This window comes from Saccopteryx bilineata, chromosome 2, assembly GCF_036850765.1.
Source record: "Saccopteryx bilineata isolate mSacBil1 chromosome 2, mSacBil1_pri_phased_curated, whole genome shotgun sequence".
Lineage (NCBI taxonomy): Eukaryota > Metazoa > Chordata > Mammalia > Chiroptera > Emballonuridae > Saccopteryx > Saccopteryx bilineata.
In genome coordinates, this window is record NC_089491.1 from 359983735 (window position 1) to 360002164 (window position 18430).

Genomic DNA, 18430 nt, shown 5'->3' on the forward strand with positions numbered 1-18430 from the left:
CCCCCTCTCCCTCCTTCCCTCCTCCCACCCTCCGTAACCACCACACTCCTGTCCATGTCTCTTAGTCTCGTTTTTATGTCCCACCAATGTATGGAATTCTGCAGTTCTTGTTTTTTTCTGATTCACTTATTTCACTCTGTATAATGTTATCAAGATTCCACCATTCTGTGTGCCCCCATAAGTGCATTTTTAAAGTGGCTATACCATTTTACATTGCATCAGTAGTGTATGTATGATCCAGTCTTTCTGCATCTTTTTGGTATTGTTACTATTTTTTATTTTAGCCAATCTGGTAAATGTTTAGTGATACTGCATTGTAGTTCTAATTTTCATTTTACTAATGGCTAATGATAGTGAACATCTATTCATACGCTTATAATTCACCTTTATATCCCTTTTTTTCCTAAGCTTTTATATATTAATTTTTCAGAGAGAGGAGAGAGAAGGGGTGGGGAGCTAGAAGTAGCAACTCAAGTTGCTTCACTTTAATTGTTGATTGATTGATTGATTGATTGATTGTTGTACGTGTCCTGACCAGGCAAGCCCAGGGTTTCGAACTGGTGACCTCAGCATTCCAGGTCGATGCTTTATCCAGACCAGGCTACCACAGACCAGGCTTACCTCTGTGTGTGTGTGTGTGTGTGTGTGTGTGTGTGTTTGTAAAATGTCTGTTTAGATCTTTTGCCCATTTTCTAATTGGATTGTTTGTTTTCTCCCATCCAAGTACTGGATTGTTTGTTTTCTTACTGTTGTGTTTTAAGAGTTTTTATTTGTTTGGGGTTTTTTTTTGTATTTTCCTGAAGCTGGAAACAGGGAGACAGTCAGACAGACTCCCACATGCGCCCGACCGGGATCCTCCCGGCATGCCCACCAGGGGGCAGTGCTCTGCCCATTTGGGGTGTCGCTCTGATGCAACCAGAGCCATTCTAGTGCTTGAGGCAGAGGCCATGGAGCCATCCTCAGCACCCGGGTCAACTTTGCTCCAATGGAGCCTTGGCTGTGGGAGGGGAAGAGAGAGACAGAGAGGAAGGAGAGGGGGAGGGGTGGAGAAGCAGATGGGCGCCTCTCCTGTGTGCCCTGGCCGGGAATCGAACCCGAGACTCCTGCATGCCAGCTGATGCTCTACCACTGAGCCAACTGGCCAGGGCTGAGTTTTTTTTTTAATATAGTCTAGATACTAGTTCTTTGTGAGATGTGTAGTTTGCTAATATATTTTGCCAGTCTGTAATTTGCTTTTTAATCCTTTTAGAGAGTCTTTTGCAGAGTAAAAGTTTAAAATTTTTATGATATTCAGTATATCAGTTTTTCCTTTTATAGATTACACTTGAAAATTTTTTTCTGTTCTCCTATAAGTTTAATAATCTTATGTTTTACATCTAAGTCTTTGATTCAGTTTTAGTTCAGTTTTACATAAGGTGTGAGATGTAAGTCAAAGTTCATATTTTTGTCTGTTGGATGTCTAGTTGCTCCAGCACCATCTATTGACAAGGCTGTCTTCTTTTCATTGACTTAACATTGGGAAGAATGATTTCTCCCGCTTTTTTCTTCTTTATCAGAATTGTTTTAGCAATTCTAGGTCCTTTGCCTTTTTGTAGAACCTTTAAAATAAGCTTGTCTTTGTCTACAAAACTTTTGCTGAGATTTTGGTAGTAACTGTGTTAAACCTATACCTCTGTGGGGAAAACTGACATCTCTACAGTGTTGAGTTTTCTAAATCATAAAGATGGTAAGTCCAGATATTTAGGTCTTCTTTGATTTCTTTTATCACCTTTTTGTAATTTTCAGCATAGCGATTCTATACAATTTTGTTAGGTTTATCCCTAAGTATTTTATTTTCATTGGCCTTATTGTAAATGGTGTTGTGTTTTAAATTTTGGTTTTCACATAGTTGTTATCTCAGCTTTTTGTGCAGAATTGTGGTTTGGGTAGTCTGAAGTTTTCATATTCATAGCAAAGAATGATAGAGCAGTTAGAGTTGGAGTTTGAAGCTGAATTTCAGGCTATGGAAATTGAAAGCCAGCTATGGAAACTATAGCTATAAGCACGGACAGACTTGAATTCAAATTCTAGCTCTGACACTAACTGGCTCTATGTCCTTGGACAAGTCATTTAACTTCTTTAAGCCTGTTTCCTCAACTGTCAGAAAGGGAGAATAATACTTCTTTGCAATCTTTTGTAAAGCTTTGAGATAATATACATAAATGTTTTTGTGCCTAACACAGGTCTTAATATGTCTTAGTTATTATTTCTGGCCATAGTGGATTCATGTCGTTTATGGTTAGGATTCACAAATGAGATATCTCGGCAGGTATACTTACTGTTAAGAACAATAGACATTTCTTGAACCCACCCCTTCATAGTGCAAATTTTCAAGGACGTGAAGTCTTGACATAGCTCTTTTCCTCAAGGAGTTTATTATTTTGTTGGGAAACATGTTACATGTATAAAAATTCCAGGACAAGGTATTACTTGTTAAGTTTCTAATGTAAGGGGCAGACATTGGGTGTATCAAAGAACTTTCTCTTCCTGGGTTTTGGTTGCCCTTTTGGACCCTGTTCAGTGAGGTGGCTTCTGGATGTTGCTGATGGGAGAATGTGTGGGGGTTGGAGAGGTATGTATAGATTTAGGGGAAGAGAGTCATGTGGGAATATGTAATTAATTTTTATACTTTCCCCAGTAAACCATCTACCCTTTTTATGATGTCATGAGGGATTCCTTAATTTTGCAGCTGCTTCCTGATTACGTCAGAGAGGAGCCTCTCACCCCACAGCCTGGAGCTGCTCTCATACAAGAATTGAAAACAAATGAAGTGCTGAATATCTAATGGCTTCCACAGGGAGAGCCAGTTCAGACTTCCCAGGCCTCCTTATGCAAGGTCTTCCTCAAGTATTTCTGACCCCGTGAAGTGTCTTTGTTCTGGAAAGACAGGACTGGCCCAGAGCCTAGTGGGCAGGAGCCTGGGGACTCCTTGATGCATACCTCCTTCCCTCCAGGTGTTCTGCAATCCCAAATTTCTGCCCCTTTCCTGGATCTCATTTGGTTGGTGTTACTATTTTTTTTAAGGTCTCAGGATCCTCTGCAACCTGCTGAGATTATCAGTGAGTTTTTGACCTGTCCCATCATCCCTGTCCTCCCCTACATCATCTCCATATTCTCTTGAGTTTCTTTCTGCAGCATTTCTGACATCTGTGCACTCCTTTACAATCCATTTTCCACCTTTCTTATAAGAAAGATGTTACAGCTGTGGCTGAATGGCTCAGTTGGTTAGAGCGTCATCCCGAGGCACAGAGGTTGCTGGTTCGATCCCTGGTTAGGGCATGTACAGAAACAGATTGATGTTCCTGTCTTTGTCTCTCTCCTCCCCCTTCTCCCTCTGTCCCTCCTTCCCTCCCTCCCTCTCTCCCTTACTCTCTTGATAAAATCAATCAATAAAATTTTTTTAAAGAAAAATATTACATTTATTTGGCATTAAAAAGTGTATGTAGTACTATATGTATGTATATATATATATATATTTTTTTTTTTACAGAGACATAAAGACAGAGAGACAGATAGGGACAGACAGACAGGAAGGGAGAGAGATGAGAAGCGTCAGTTCTTTGTTGTGGCACCTTAGTTGTTCACTGATTGCTTTCTCATATATGCCTTGACCGGGGAGGGCTACGGTAGACCAAGTGACCCTTGCTCAAGCCAGTGACCTTGGGTTCAAGCTGGTGAGCTTTCGCTCAAACCAGATGAGCCCACACTCAAGCCATCGACCTTGGGGTTTTGAACCTGGGTCCTCTGCATCCCAGTCCGACGCTCTATCCACTGCGCCACCGCCTGGTCAGGTCATATAATTCCTCTTAATTTAAACAAGTTCATGACCTTTTAGTTTTCCAACTAGTCTCCTTCCTTATTACCTTTTTCTAGCTATTCTAATCTGTCCTAAATGCTTTAACTAGGTGAATCTTCTTGAAATACTTCTGCTTCATTTATAAACCTTGAGCAGATGCCTTCCTCACTGCTTGTTGGGTCAAGTCTGTACTCCTTGCTTTGGTTTTGCTGCCCTCGTGTTTGTGATCCCCGTTACACCGCAGGCTGAGGACTGGGCTTGCTACCTGGGAACATGCCTGGTATGTTCCTACCTACATGTCTCCTTAGGACACACAGTCCCTCCTTTATCCTGAAAGTTCCTTATTGTTTATCTTTTGCAGTCCTACTCAGAAGTGCTCTCTCTTCCCTGAAACGTCTGATATACACTAGCTGAAAATGATTTTATTTCCCTCTATGGACAGAAAGCATCTCGCTTCCATCTTCCTTAGAGCATGTAATAGATCATCTTGAATTATAGTTATTTTGATATCTGTGTGTTCTTTCTGTCTGCATTAGATTATCATCCTCTCATGGGCAGGATCCTGTTTTCCTTTATAGCCTCCAAAATTGGGCACCCAAATAAATATTTTTGGAAATAATGGAAGAGATCACTTTGTTAGGAGGTGGGATTTCCTTTGTCCCCATATCTACCTGCTAAAAGAAGTCAGATTTTTATAATCCTAGAAAATCCGAAGGAGATACAATAAGGGCTCTTAGGGAGGAAACATCATCCACATTCTTCTATCTTAGCTGTACCCTTTTTGGGGCTAGGTCATGGCTTGCCTTCCACCCAGTCAGCCTTACTGTGTTCTTCCATTATGCACAAATACTCTTCTTAGGTGTATTGGTTCTTTTTTTTTTTTGCATTTTTTCCTGAAGCTGGAAACAGGGAGAGACAGTCAGACAGACTCCCGCATGCGCCCGACCGGGATCCACCCGGCACGCCCACCATGGGGCAACGCTCTGCCCACCAGGGGGCGATGCTCTGCCCATCCTGGGCGTCGCCATGTTGCGACCAGAGCCACTCTAGCGCCTGAGGCAGAGGCCACAGAGCCATCCCCAGCGCCCCGGGCCATTTTTGCTCCAGTGGAGCCTTGGCTGCGGGAGGGGAAGAGAGAGACAGAGAGGAAGGTGCAGCAGAGGGGTGGAGAAGCAAATGGGTGCTTCTCCTGTGTGCCCTGGCCAGGAATCAAACCCGGGTCCTCCGCACGCTAGGCTGACGCTCTACCGCTGAGCCAACCGGCCAGGGCTGTGTATTGGTTCTTGATTCTTCTGATTCATTTATTCTCCTCAGGTAATGAAATTATGCCCTGATAGCATGGACAGCTCTGCTTTTGCTCTGAGATTTTGTCTGGTTTGTATACAATGACTGCCTCCTCCACCTTCTCTGCAGCCAGCAACTGCCACAGAGATGTCTGTGGCTCAAACAGCAGCATTTGAAAGATGTTCTCTCTGCCCACTTCCTGTACACAGTGAGGTTTTGTTGGGCTGCTCAGGAACTGTGCCAGTCTTGGGTCTGACTGGTGATTAACTCATGAGAAAAGCAGCCTTATGTCTGAAAGATAAGAGCCAACAAATTGCTTCCAGGTGGTATTAGTTTGGAGGTGACTGACCATTCATTTCCTCTCCTTGGGAAGAGCTGGTCAAGAGGGAATTAGTGAATAAGTATTCTTGCCTGCATTCTTCTCCAGATGTTAGTGAAACAACGAAGCAAATAGTTGGTTCTTTCTGCTAGAATGGACCCTAGTGCCCTCTGAATTCTTTATGCTGCTGTCAGGGTATCAGACTTATGTGTAATCCATCTTGTGTCTTCTCTTTATTATTCCTTTTCTCCTCTTGCCAGGAAGCTGGCTGTGTGTACCAGGGGAACTCTGCTTGTTCCATTGCTGCCAGATTTTTTTTTAACCAACCATACCTCATCCCTACTGATACTGATTTTCTCCAAATTTCTTCCTGACCCAGGACTTGATCAGAAGTGATGGTTCTGAACCACTGTCCCTTTGCGGGGCTTAAAGGGTCCAAGCAGGTGGGCCTGCCTCTCCTCCCCTCCTCTTCCTTCTCTACCCCTCGTGCCTCACTCCCATTTCCTGTAGGAGGATGCTTTGCCATCCTGGAGCCGTCAAGCACAGCTTTGCTTTGGCAGCGCCGTCGCACACACACTGGTTGGAGAGGGGACGTGTTTATCACTTTTCCTGGAGATTATCTGTTTAAGCACTTCTCTGACAGTTACAATAACAAGGGCAGTGTGTTGTGTTTCCCAGCAGAAGGACACTTGCTGTTGAAAGATGTATAGCACTAATTAGAAATACATAACATCCGGCCACATGGCAGCCTTCTCCCGGTCGCTCCATTTCCTGATTTCATACAACTTTGACGACAGTTGGTTTATGTTTTCCATGGATATGTTCTCAGAAAAATGAGAAAGTCTCCCTGTTACATAGGAGCGAGTAGACTGTTTTTGCCTGAGCAGGTATTGGCCACAGGAGTAGTGGGAACAGTGGCCACCTGCCTATCTGAGAGCATGTGGGAAGGAGTAAAACAAAGATCGCCTCAGGTGACTTCCTTGGTAAGAAACATTTTCGTCTGACTTCCTTAGACCATCCCCCTAAGTCCTGATCAAGCCTGGTTTTGGAAAGAAGGGGAAAGGCTGTTTCACAATGGTAATGAGTTCTTCAGCTCGTCAGGCTCTTGCTACCTGACATTAAGCCAGAGGAACCCAAGCAAATACCAAGGCGAACAATGCTTTTTCCTTCCCCACCCTACATCATTTGTTGGCCAGGCCCAGCCCAGCTCTAGGGATATATATGGGCATTCATCAGACTGGGGCCAGTTTCCCAGTTCTGGCCCCAAAGTGGGCGGACTCTGGGAATCTGGATGCTGTTTTCCTATCCATTTGTCTAAGAGTGAATACTTTTTTTTTCCTAAAGAAGCTCATGCTTTATTTATTTATTTATTTTTTACAGAGACAAAGAGATAGTCAGAGAGAGGGATAGACAGGGACAGACAGACAGGAACGAAGAGAGATGAGAAGTATCAATCATTAGTTTTTCATTGCACATTGCAACACCTTAGTTGTTCATTGATTGCTTTCTCATATGTGCCTTGACCGCGGGCCTTCAGCAGACCAAGTAACCCCTTGCTGGAGCCAGTGGCCTTGGGTTCAAGTTGGTGGGCTTTTGCTCAAACCAGATGAGCCCACGCTCAAGCTGGTGACCTTGGGGTTTCGAACCTGGGTCCTCTGCATCCCAGTCCGACGCTCTATCCACTGCGCCACCGCCTGGTCAGGCAAGAGTGAATACTTTTCAAGGAGTGGCGTCATGGGGCTTTTCTTAGCCCACAGAGGCCCAGGTGAGGTGAGGAGCATCTCTTCAAGATACCATGGCACTTAATGTATCTCTTAATACACTGCTCACAAAAATTAAGGGATATTTCAAAATGAATATGAAGCGATACAAAAAAGTGTTTGATTTTTTTTATTAAACAAGAACATTAGAAAAGCAAATGACAGGCCAAAGAAAATTGTTCAATTATGTAAATGATGCAAAACCAACTTTTTTTCATTGGTGAAAATGTACTATACAAAAGGCTGAAAGTACTGGAGTGTCTGCACGTTCCCCAATGCCCTAATTTTTGTGAGCAGTATATCTAACCCAGTGGAGGCACTGGGTTCAAGTTGCCATAGTTACTTGAATAAATAACTTTTTATTTCCACGTGATCGAAATGTCCTACTGTTGCAGGAACCCTGTTTTATTTGTAGCTGTGTTCTCCACAATACCCAGCACAGGGTCGAGTATATAATAGGTGCACAGTATGTGCTTATGGTACCATTGAACCATGGAGATGGGCAGGCCTTTCAGAAAGAACTCCATATTAGGCTGTCAGACAGTTGGCTGAAATTTAGATGTTCTTATCCTCAGATAACTGTGATATTACCACCTGCTTGATCAGAGCAGAAAAACTTTAGTGGTCTGTATTTCCCCAACGGGGCGGACCAGGCACCCAGCAGGGAGTGCTGTCAGGCCCTTTCCTGAGAAGGTGGAAGGTGGGGAAAGGGCTGAAGTGATGTAATCATGGCCAGAGCAAAGCAGTCTTGAAGTTGCCTTTCAGCTGCTGCTCTGAGACACAGTTGAGCCCTTCCAGACCTCTACAGCAAAGAGGCTCCCCAGACCTTATTGCAGGAGACTTAAAAAGGAGCCAACCTGGACTCCTAGAGGCCACAGGTATCATTTATTCTTAAGCAGTTCATTCTCCCCCTTGAGCCTTAGCCTCCACTTTGAATTCTGAGAAATAGCCTAGCCTGAGATTGACATTTGTTATGAAAGAAACAGGCTTGGTAAAAATCATTTCCCCCTGCCCCATCTTATTCTTACCCAGGCTAATGAGAATATCTTACTGTAGCCTTGGGTTCCTCTAAATTCTAGTCTCTTGGAGCTACCCCTACCTTCTAAGGGTCTTCGGTGTGCAGGTAACTTCTGCCTAAATGTCCAGTTGATAAGGGGACACTAATGTGTACTTAATGTGTCATCCACCAGGATGTGATCTCCACTTGTCCTGTCCTCACTTCCTCTGGACTTATTCCTCCATTCCAGGTTTTGTTGCTCATTAGAGGCAGGCTGCTGGCAGTGCTTGGTGACAGCCAGAGCTGAGCTGGAATGGTATGTCTAGACAGTGCTGCTGCCTATCAAAGGGTGGAAGGGAGATGTTGCCAACTTTTCTTGGGATGTCTTATACCTCTTTCCCTATCCTGCTTTCTGTGCTCTTTCCTCTGGATTCTTTTTTTTTTTAATTCATTTTAGAGAGGCAGGGGGAAAGAGAGAGAGAAGGGCAGGAAAAGGAGCAGGAAGCATCAACTCCCATATGTGCCTTGACCAGGCAAGCCCAGGGTTTCGAACCAGTGACAGCATTCCAAGTCAACGCTTTACCCACTGAGCCACCACAGGTCAGGCTCCTCTTGATTCTTAGATGCTTGTTTTCTGACTAGCAGAGGTTTAGAGCCTTACCAGCGGTGATCTATTCTGATCACATGGATTGTTACCACTTCCTTATTGCCTGCCACAGTAGAGTTGGGAAGTTAGAGGGTGATATTTGGAACCAGTGGGCATATGGCAGGATGGCTGGAAAGCCACAAAAGAAGAATTGCTACACTAATGCTATTCATATACTATATTGGGACCTTCTGAGCAGCAGCTGCTCCTTTTACTTCCATGGCTTTCTAAAGTGGTTTGGGTCTGGATTTGTACGCTCCAGTCCTGTGTGCTTCTGAGGCAGAGACACTTAGGAATAACTGTTTGTGTAGCATCTCCTGGAGTGAAGGCCCCATTTGACAAGACTAATGTCAATGAGGAGAGTGGGGAGAGGGCTCCCCCATGGTTATCAAGGTTAAAATGCAGGCAGGGACAGAGATAAAACTTTTGGCTAATTATCCTTTTAACATTTGGAGATTCTGAGCATTCTCCTGTATTACAGAGGGAATTAACAGGTTAACTGCTGCCAGAGTGAGTCTGTCCCCTGAGTTCATCTCCTGTGTATATTGGGTGTCTCTTCCTCTGAGGCTGCAGATTGGACTGCTGCCTTCTGTTTGTTGCTGATTCCTCTCAAGTCTGGACAAAGTGACTGTTATGGAGGGCCACTCACAGGCAGCATATGCAGGCAGTGGTTTAGGGGTATATATGTAGCTTCTGCCAAATAATAGCTCTGGCCATCACCAAGGTGACTCCTCTCACTGAGCTATAGCCAGAGGAACTTAACCAGGCTGAGAAAGTGAGGGGGAAAAGATGCTAGTATTGGGTGCCAAACTTACTTTTTAGCCCTAGGGGAAATAATTTGTGAAAAGGAACACCAACACAGAAATTGTGCTTATTGTGTCCCATGCACTGTCCTATATAGAAGCAACTGATTCAGTGAAAATAGATTATTTGTGTTGTATAATCTCTTAGGAGGAAGAACATAGAGGAAGGAAGAAGGGAACCAAAGGTTGCTGATTAAGGAAGATAACTTTTAAATTTGTATTTTTGTGCTCTTAATTGGCAATTGTACTCCTGCTATGTATATATTAGACTGAGTTAATTAAATATGAGTTCTTGTTACTATGGCCTCACATTATCAGTAGCCAACTAACTAAAGGCAGAGAGCCTGCAGCTCCAATTTAGACTAACTGGTGCTGGGGAAGTGATGTGATGCAGGACTCACACAGTTGATCCCTGTAATAACCTTTCAAGAGCTTACCCATACACCAGATATTGTGGTAAGTGCATCTTTCTGTGTAGCCTTAAACTACTCTGACAGAGGGACTGTTACTGCCCCTGGTGTTCACTGAGGAAAGGAGCTCAGTGAAGTGACCAAGGATGTGCCCCTAGTTAGATAGGAAAGCGTGGCCCCTTGGTCCCCAGCATACTGATGGAATTTCATTTGCCTCTCCTCAGACTGCTTCTCAGAGGAGTGTCGCTCTGTGATCCAGGAACAAGCTGCAGCCCTGGGTTTGGCCATGTTCTCTCTCTTGGTGCAGCGCTGCACCCACTTACTTAAGGAGTCTGCCAAAGGTAAGCAGTTGAGGGGCCCCCTGACTGGTTGGCTTTCCAGATGCCTGGGCCCTGTTCTAGCAAACCCAGAATGCCATGCTGCTTTCTCAGTGTTTTCACCCTCTACTCAATTCTACTTCCCAACATCCCCTCTTCCTTTTGCCTACCCATCTATGTAGTTCCACCTCCTTTTCCAGCCTGATTGCCTTTATATCCCTCTTTCTTCATGGGGAACTATTTTCTCCCCCTCTTCTCCTTTAGTAGTTTGGATTTTCACTATACCTATGAGCTGCTGTGTGTTCCTGCCACTTTAAAAACCAGAAAAGTGAATTTCCCCTTTTGTTCCTGAGGGATGTTTTGGTTTTCCCTCTTTATCTGTGTCTTTCTTTGTCTGGTACCTGGTGGCTGCTCTGATGGTTGTGGACCAGCTAACTTGGGAGACTCACTGGACCAGAGCAGGGACTATTTTTAACCCTTGGGTTGAGCAGTGTCCTGTATTTTTTAAGGCTGACCCTTTATTTCAGCTCCTGGATTAGTACTTGTGAATAGTTTGGCCCTCTGTTATCCTCCTGCACATCAACATTGTGAATGCCTCCAACCTCTGAAGCTGACTTTTTTTTTCTTCCCCTGGAAGGGAGGGTGGGGGTAACTTTTATTTTGGGAATAATTTCAAATTTATAGGAAAGTTTTAAATATTATACCAAGAACTCTTACATACCCTTCATCCAGATTCTTCGGTTGTTAGCAATTGACCATATTTGCTGTAAGTTTTCTCTCTTTCCATACACACACATCTACTTATGTTTATTCTTTTTCTTCTGAACCATTTGATTGTAAGTTGCAGACATGGTAGCCCTTTACCCCCAAATACTTTATTGTGTACTTCCTAATAATAGAACATTCTCTTACATGATAGTGTAGTTATCAAAATCAGGAAACCAAAATTGATATAGTACTATTATTGAATGTACAGACTTATTCAGTTTGTACCAATTGTTCTAAAAAATATGTTTTTATTCTGGTCTAGGATCCAGTCCAGGATCACACTTTGCTTTTAGATGTCATGTCTCTTTAGTGTCTTTCAATCTAGGATGCTTTCTCAATCTTTCTTTTTGTATGACCTTGACATTTTTAAGTGTACAGGCTATTTATGTTGTAGAATGTCCCACAGTTTGTGTTTCTCTGATATTTCCTCATGATCAAATTCAAGTTATGTAGTTTTGGCAGGAATTCTGATGCCATCTCAGTACTGTGCTGAAGGAAAGCTAAAACAGGGGTCTAGATGCGAGAGTAGCAACTTCGCCAGGCCACAGGTGCAGCAGAAACAGCTGTCTGCAGGGGCAGACCCAGTGCACTGGTTCTCTGTCCTGCTTTTCAGAATCCTCTTAGGTGCTGACACTTGTCCTTCACTTCTGGGCCCAGCTTTGCAGTTGACTTGGCCTCCCTTTTCTAAGAGCTTGCTGCCATCCCAGAGCCCTAGGCCTCACTCGGGCTATAGCAGACTTAGGCCCAGTTCTCACCCTTTGCTTCTGCAGCGCAGCTGTCCTCTCCTGAGGACGAGGATGACCAAGATGACATCAAGGTGTCTTCCTTCGTCCCAGACCTGAAGGAACTGCTCCCCAGTGTGAAAGTCTGGTCAGACTGGATGCTCGGCTACCCAGACACCTGGAATCCTCCACCCACATCCCTGGATCTGCCCTCACAGTGAGTCAGCCTGCTCGTTCCTTCAGCACCGCTGGCCTTGGCCCACTTATGTTCTTACAGCTCCCCTCCCAATTCTCTTCTTTGTTTCTCCCACCACGGTCCCTAGGTTCTCTCTTCCCTCCTCATTTGAACTTTGGTTTTCCCCTTCCTTGAACACCTTTCTTGCCTCCTGATGTCTTAGGTTATTTTTACCTGTGCTCTGGTCTGTTCCTCCTCTCTAAGTCTCTCTTTTTCCCACACTCCGTAGCTTGCTTTGTTTTGTTCTTTTTCCTTGCTCTTGCTCTCATTCACTTTATGTTCACGCTCACTGTTTCTGTGGCTATCTCTTGATTGTCAGCGTATGTAAGAGACTTTGTCTCCTTTTCAGTTTATCTCTATGCATCTTTCAGACTATCTCTCACTGCCACTTGTGCTGTCTTATGCACAATCTCCTCGCCTTCCTCCCACAACAACGTTGTAGTGTACAGGGCGGGGTGATGCATACACCTTTTTATTTCATTCGCTTTCTTCTCTGTCTCATCAGCATACCCCACCCCCATCTCCCTGTCTCTCTGTTTCATTGCGGTGTCCATCAGAACATTTGTTGGTCTGGGGAGTATATGTATATGCTTGGGTGTGTCTAGATAAATCTGTTTGTGTGTTTGTTTGACTTTTATTTTTCCTTTTTTAAAATTGTGGTAAAAAAGCCCTGGTTGGGTAGCTCAGTTGGTTAGAGTATCATCACAATATGCAAATGTTGCAGCTTTGATCCCTAGTCAGGGCAGAGCAGATACAGGAACAGATCAATGTTCCTGTCTGTCTCTTCCTTATTCTCTTGCTAAATCAATAAATAAAAGTTAAAAAATAAATATATATACGTATATATGGCTCAATGAGCTTGTCATTTTCTATCAAGATTTCTGTAAAGATTTTCCATTTTAAACAATTTTTTAATTTGTGTTTAGAGATAGGAGAGAGAGAGTGAAAGAGAGAGAGAAGGGGGAGGAGCAGGAAGCATCAACTCCCATATGTGCCTTGACCAGGCAAGCCCAGGGTTTCAAACTGGTGACCTGTGTTCCAGGTCAACGCTTTATCCACTGTGCCACCACAGGTCGGGCCCCATCTTAAACAATTTTAAGTATAAAGTCAGTGGCATTTTACATTTACATTGTTGTACAACCACATATGGTTATTTCCTTTGTCTGTATCTGTGTATGCATTTCTGTGTGTGTGATTTTTTATCTCTCCATGTGCCTGTTTGCGTCTGGTTGTTTCTGTGTGTCTGAGTATCTATCTATCTGTATATAAGTGTGTCTGTTTGTCTCTGGGATCTATCTGAGGGTCTTTCAGTGTGCCTCTTCATGTCTATGTATGTGTCCATGTGCTGTGTTCATTCCTGTATCTGTGTTTATCCCTGGGTGTTTGGGTCTGTTTGTGGGGTTCATGTGTCCCAGGAGTCTGTTTCAGTGTGTGTGTGTGCCCATATCCATGTCTGTTTGTGTCTTATTCTGGGTCCATGTCAGTTCATGTCCTCTTTGGTCCTGCCCATGTCTCTGTGTGTGACTCTGTCCTGTGGGAGTGTGTATTTGTATGTGTGCCTGAATATCTCTCCAAGACTGCCTGTACTGTGTTCGTGTTCATCTGTGAGTGGGTCTCTCTCGGAGGGGGTTATTTCTGTGTATGTGGATCTGCGTGTATAAACCTGCCTCTGCCTACTTCACCTGTCTCTCTTTGCCTGCCTCACCTACTGCCTGTTTGCCTCTACCTCTCCTTCTTGCCTGTCTCTGTCTGTCTTGGCTTGTCCCTACCTGCTTACCTTTGTCTCTTTGTCTGCCTCTGTTTGCCTCTGCTGCTTTTGTGTGTATATATCAGGGGTTAACAAACTATGGCCCATGAGCTAAGAATGGTTTACATTTTTTTCATGGTTGAAAAAAAATTTTTTTTAAATATTTCGCGTGTTGCCTGACCAGGCGGTGGCACAGTGGATAGAGCGTCGGACTGGGACACAGAGGGCCCAGGTTCAAGACCCCGAGATTGCCAGCTTGAGCGCATGTTCATCAGGTTTGAGCAAGGCTCACCAGCTTGAGCCCAAGATTGCTGGCTCGAGCAAGGAGTCACTCTTTATAGTCCCCCCGGTCAAGGCACATATGAGAAATCAATCAATGAACAACTAAGGAACCGCAATGAAGAATTGATGTTTCTCATCTCTCCCTTCCTGTTTGTCCCTGTCTGTCCCTCTTTCTGACTCTCTCTGTCTCTGCCACAAAAAAAATAAAATTAAAATAACTAAATAAATATTTCACACATGAAAATGATATGAAAGTCAGGTTTCAGTGTCCATAATGTCATAGTGGAACGCAGCCATGCTTATCTGCACTTTGTCCATGGCTGCTTTCACACTGCATCAGTAGAGTTGAGTAGTAGTTGTGACAGAGACCTTCCTTATGGACTGCAAAACCTAAAATATTTACTGTAGCCATTACTGAAAAAATTTGCTGACTCCTGATGTATATCCATGTTTCCATGTATCCCATTCTTCTCTGTTTTAGTATCACTGTCTGTGTGTGTATTTGTGTTTGCACAATGTTGTTTTAATTTATGTGCATGTAAGCACCTATCTGGTCGCCTGTTGACTGTCCATCTCTTTTTCTCCCTTTTCTCTTTCCATCACTGTCTCTCTCTTGGTTTCTCTGTCTTTGTCTTTGCCTGTCTATTTCTACTTTCCTTCTCTCCCTTTTTCCATTCTTGATATTGTGGTGTCTGGCAGGAGTAGTGCACTCAGAGCTTCTGGCTCTCTTGGGTGTGTATGTATGCGTTTGGTAACGTGTATCCATACCCAGCATCTCCTCATTCTCCAGTGCTCTTCTGGGACAGAGAAAATATTGGAGGATACAGTGTGGAGACCTAGGCTTTTACAGACAACACTTCTAAGGAGTGGGGAGGGATGCTTCCCTGGGCCGGGGGCCAGCCATGTGAATCTTTTCCAGTAGGTGACCCACAGAGGGAACGCTGCAGCAGAGATTTCTAACCAGCAGTTACTGATCTTTCTATGTGGACTGTGTGTGTAGTTTGACTTTCCCCCTGCTTTCCTTCCTCAAATTTCTTTCTTATTCTTCACCCCAGAATGCACTCCTGGACTGTTTGACCCTCTTCCCCTATGCCCCCTAGCTCTAACTCTGTAACTGTGTGAGTGATGCTCACAGCATCAAATAGTTCTCTGCATCCTTCCTGTATACCCTCCTAGGTTTCCAAAATGCACTCTAGGCTGAGGCCTTGTGAATCAGGGGTAAGCCCTGAACTGGGCAACTGGGGCCACACAAAGGAACTGACAAGATCTTTCAGCTAGGGGTCAGCTGTTTCCCCCGCATGTTCCCCAAGGAGTTAACATATACAGCTTCAAACCTTTCAGACTGTTAATCTATAATACTGACTAGGCAGTTTGCAATTCTGGGTAGAAAATGACAAAGAAAAGCTCAACTCTCTGCCTGACCTGTGGTGGCGCAGTGGATAAAATGTCGACCTGGAAATGCTGAGGTCGCCGGTTCAAAACCCTGAGCTTGCCTGGTTAAGGCACATATGGGAGTTGATGCTTCCAGCTCCTCCCTCCTTCTCTCTCTCTGTCTCCCTCTTCTATCTCTCTGTCTCTTTCTCTCCCTCTCTCATCTCTAAAAATGAATAAATAAATAAATTAAAAAAAAAAAAGCTCAGCTCTCTGAGCATGCACAGGAGTCACAGAGTGTTCCCCCCTTCCTTTCTAGCCATTGGGAGGCAGGCTGTGTGTCCCTGAAGCCTGGGCCTTCTTGGGTCACCTTGCCTCACAACCTCTAGTCCCTTAGATATGGTCCATCGAGCCTGTTTACCCATATCCTGGACCATTAGGCATGTGAACTCTCTTCTGTTGCTGTCTCCTTTCATCCCACCTTCCTCTCTCATTCCCTTTGGCTTTTGTTTGACTGAGGAAATGGAAAGCTCACACAGGAAGTGCTGGGCCTCATTTGCTTGAGGTGCTGAGTCTGTTTTTTCTTGGATGCCACAGCAAATGGCCCATTGCCGGCTAATGCGAGCTGCTACCCATCTTTGGGCAAGGGCTCAATCAGCAGCTGGGCATGTGGTTCCGAGCTACAGCCATCCCCAGCTAGGCTTCACCTCCTGGGCTACAGAAAGGCAGAGGGGGATGGGACACTTAACAAATTTTCTTAGTGTTTTTAGGTTTTTTCACAGGGGAGAAAATCTGACTAAATAATATATTGAATCTGATTGCCCAGTAAACAAGTTCATGTAGCTGTAGGCATACTCTCTGATGAATCCAGTCTAGGTAGAGAAATCAATATGGTGAAAAATAGAGTCCTCTTCTGCACTATCTGCCTCTGTAAGAGCAGCAGCTGGTTGTCCCTGGAATGCAAGTTTAAGTATAAGGGAGGGGCATTGTTGTCCTCCTGGTGCCTGACCACAGGCATGGTTTGAGGGCTGGTGCCACTGTTGAACAGAGCATACCTGGCATGACCACCACTGAGGGTAGTCCTACCTCGTTGCTTTCAGGTCCAAGCACTAGAAAAGTGGAATATGAATTTATCTCCTTCCTTTCCATTTTCTCATATGGCTGCCTAATACTTACCTAGTAAATATCGTGGTTGAGAGATTGGCAAGCTATGGTGATTCTCCAGATTTCAAAGTTGTGTCTTACCCCTGCTGATCTATCATGTTATGGAGCCTTTTCTTTAAGGCCATAAAGAATGACATAATCCAGATAGTTCTGTAGATGCCAGAATAGTAACCCCTCTGACACTTTTAAGGTCCTTTTGTGATCTTCATTTTGGAGGGTTTAGGAATACTCTTGAGAGTAGGAAGGAAAGGGCTTCCACTTAACACCTCTACTTTTTGCATGTTTTTATTGGTCTTTGCCTGCATTTATTCTTTGTGAAGACAAATTCTTCACTGGTAAACTGGCCAGAGAGCCTACATTTTAGTTTGCTTCTCTTCCAGAAACCCCCACCCCCAAGTGTCTCCCTGACACACTTGGACCCTTAATTAATCTTTCTCCCTGTCTCTATTTTGTTACTGTCTTTCCTTCTTGTACAATTAGAGAATCATTTCAAAGCATCTTTCACTTCTTGGGGTTATTCCAAAGCTCATCATTAGTCTCCTTGGTTCTCTCCTCTTGCCCATATTCTTCTTCTTTCTGGTCAAATCTTTTCCTAGGCATAGCCACTTAGGCACACATGGAACACTTAGGATGATGATTACAGAACATCACTGATATTGCAGACTGATAAGAGCAGGATTTCAGAGCTATTTGTGTCTTCCCACACAGTGGCACTTACGTATTTGTGCTGGGTCAGCATGTAAATAGGTTGACTTCCCATTTGTACCTGTTGTAATAAGATAGCTTTATATCCCAGAAGATTTTGATACAGAGGATTATAGCAGGGTGTGAGGAAAGTTGCCTTGAGCCACACTGTAAGAGACTGTCGAGTGATTTGGTCTGTGTAGGACAGACCAGTGTTTGAAGAGGCCATCTACTTAGAGTGGTGGGAAAGGAGGGGGGAGCACAGTTTCTGTGCCAGGTCTCCTATTAGAGGGAAAGGCAGCTACTTCCCACTTTACCAAGTGAGCATGCATAAAGTTGTGAATGTCAGGTGATAGGATCAGAGCAACAGGCTTCCACAAACCTAAGCATAGTGACCTCTTGCATCCCAGGACCTTTGGCAAGGCTAGGGCATTAGGACAGCCTACCTCATATCATAGTCTCTGCTGAAGCCAAATCTTCCCTCATCTTGATCTCTAGTTCTCAGTAAGTGAAAGAGTCAGGGGACTTTGAGAACATCCAAACCTAGCCCAGCTGTGGCAGTTGGTTTATTGCTTTCAGCTGGTACTTGAACCCAGGTCCTGGTCTTGGAGGCTTTCCCAGGTTTAATCCCCAGAGCTTTCTCTGCAGCTGTATGACACTGCGCTGACCCCGAATGAGGATAGGAAAATAGAACCAGTGCCAAGCCAGAGTCTCTTTTTCATTTGGAGTCTGGCTGTCTGCCCATGACCAGGGTTACATAATGGGAAACATAGCTGGGGCTCTGGAGAGCCCGCGTTTCACCAGGCTGCCCAGACCTTCGCATTCTGATGCTATATATCTTCCTAATTGTAGCTCGGATGCATTTATCACACTGTTGGATTGGAGTACTGTTAAAAAAAAATCTCCAGAAATTCCTGGACTTGCTGCTTTTCCATGGCTTGTCTTGTATAGTCTATAGAGCATGCTGGAAAAGGCTTATAGGAAGCCCTCTGGAGTACTGTCACATAGGGAAACATAGGGAGTATACAGTAAGCTAATTTCCTCAGGGAGCCTACATGTGTTGACCCTCTAGGATGAAATAGAAAT

The 18430-nt window shown here is 44.2% G+C and overlaps 1 protein-coding gene across 7 annotated transcripts in view; it reads left to right on the plus strand.

Moving 5' to 3' along the window:
• Window positions 1-18430, plus strand: part of SMG6 (SMG6 nonsense mediated mRNA decay factor) — a 291808-nt gene that overhangs the window by 119551 nt on the left and 153827 nt on the right. For all 7 annotated transcript variants that reach the window (XM_066263032.1, XM_066263035.1, XM_066263038.1 and 4 more), the window contains 2 exons: window positions 10279-10395; window positions 11910-12078. In XM_066263032.1, the coding sequence (XP_066119129.1) occupies window positions 10279-10395; window positions 11910-12078 (286 nt within the window). The remainder of the gene's footprint in view (window positions 1-10278; window positions 10396-11909; window positions 12079-18430) is intronic.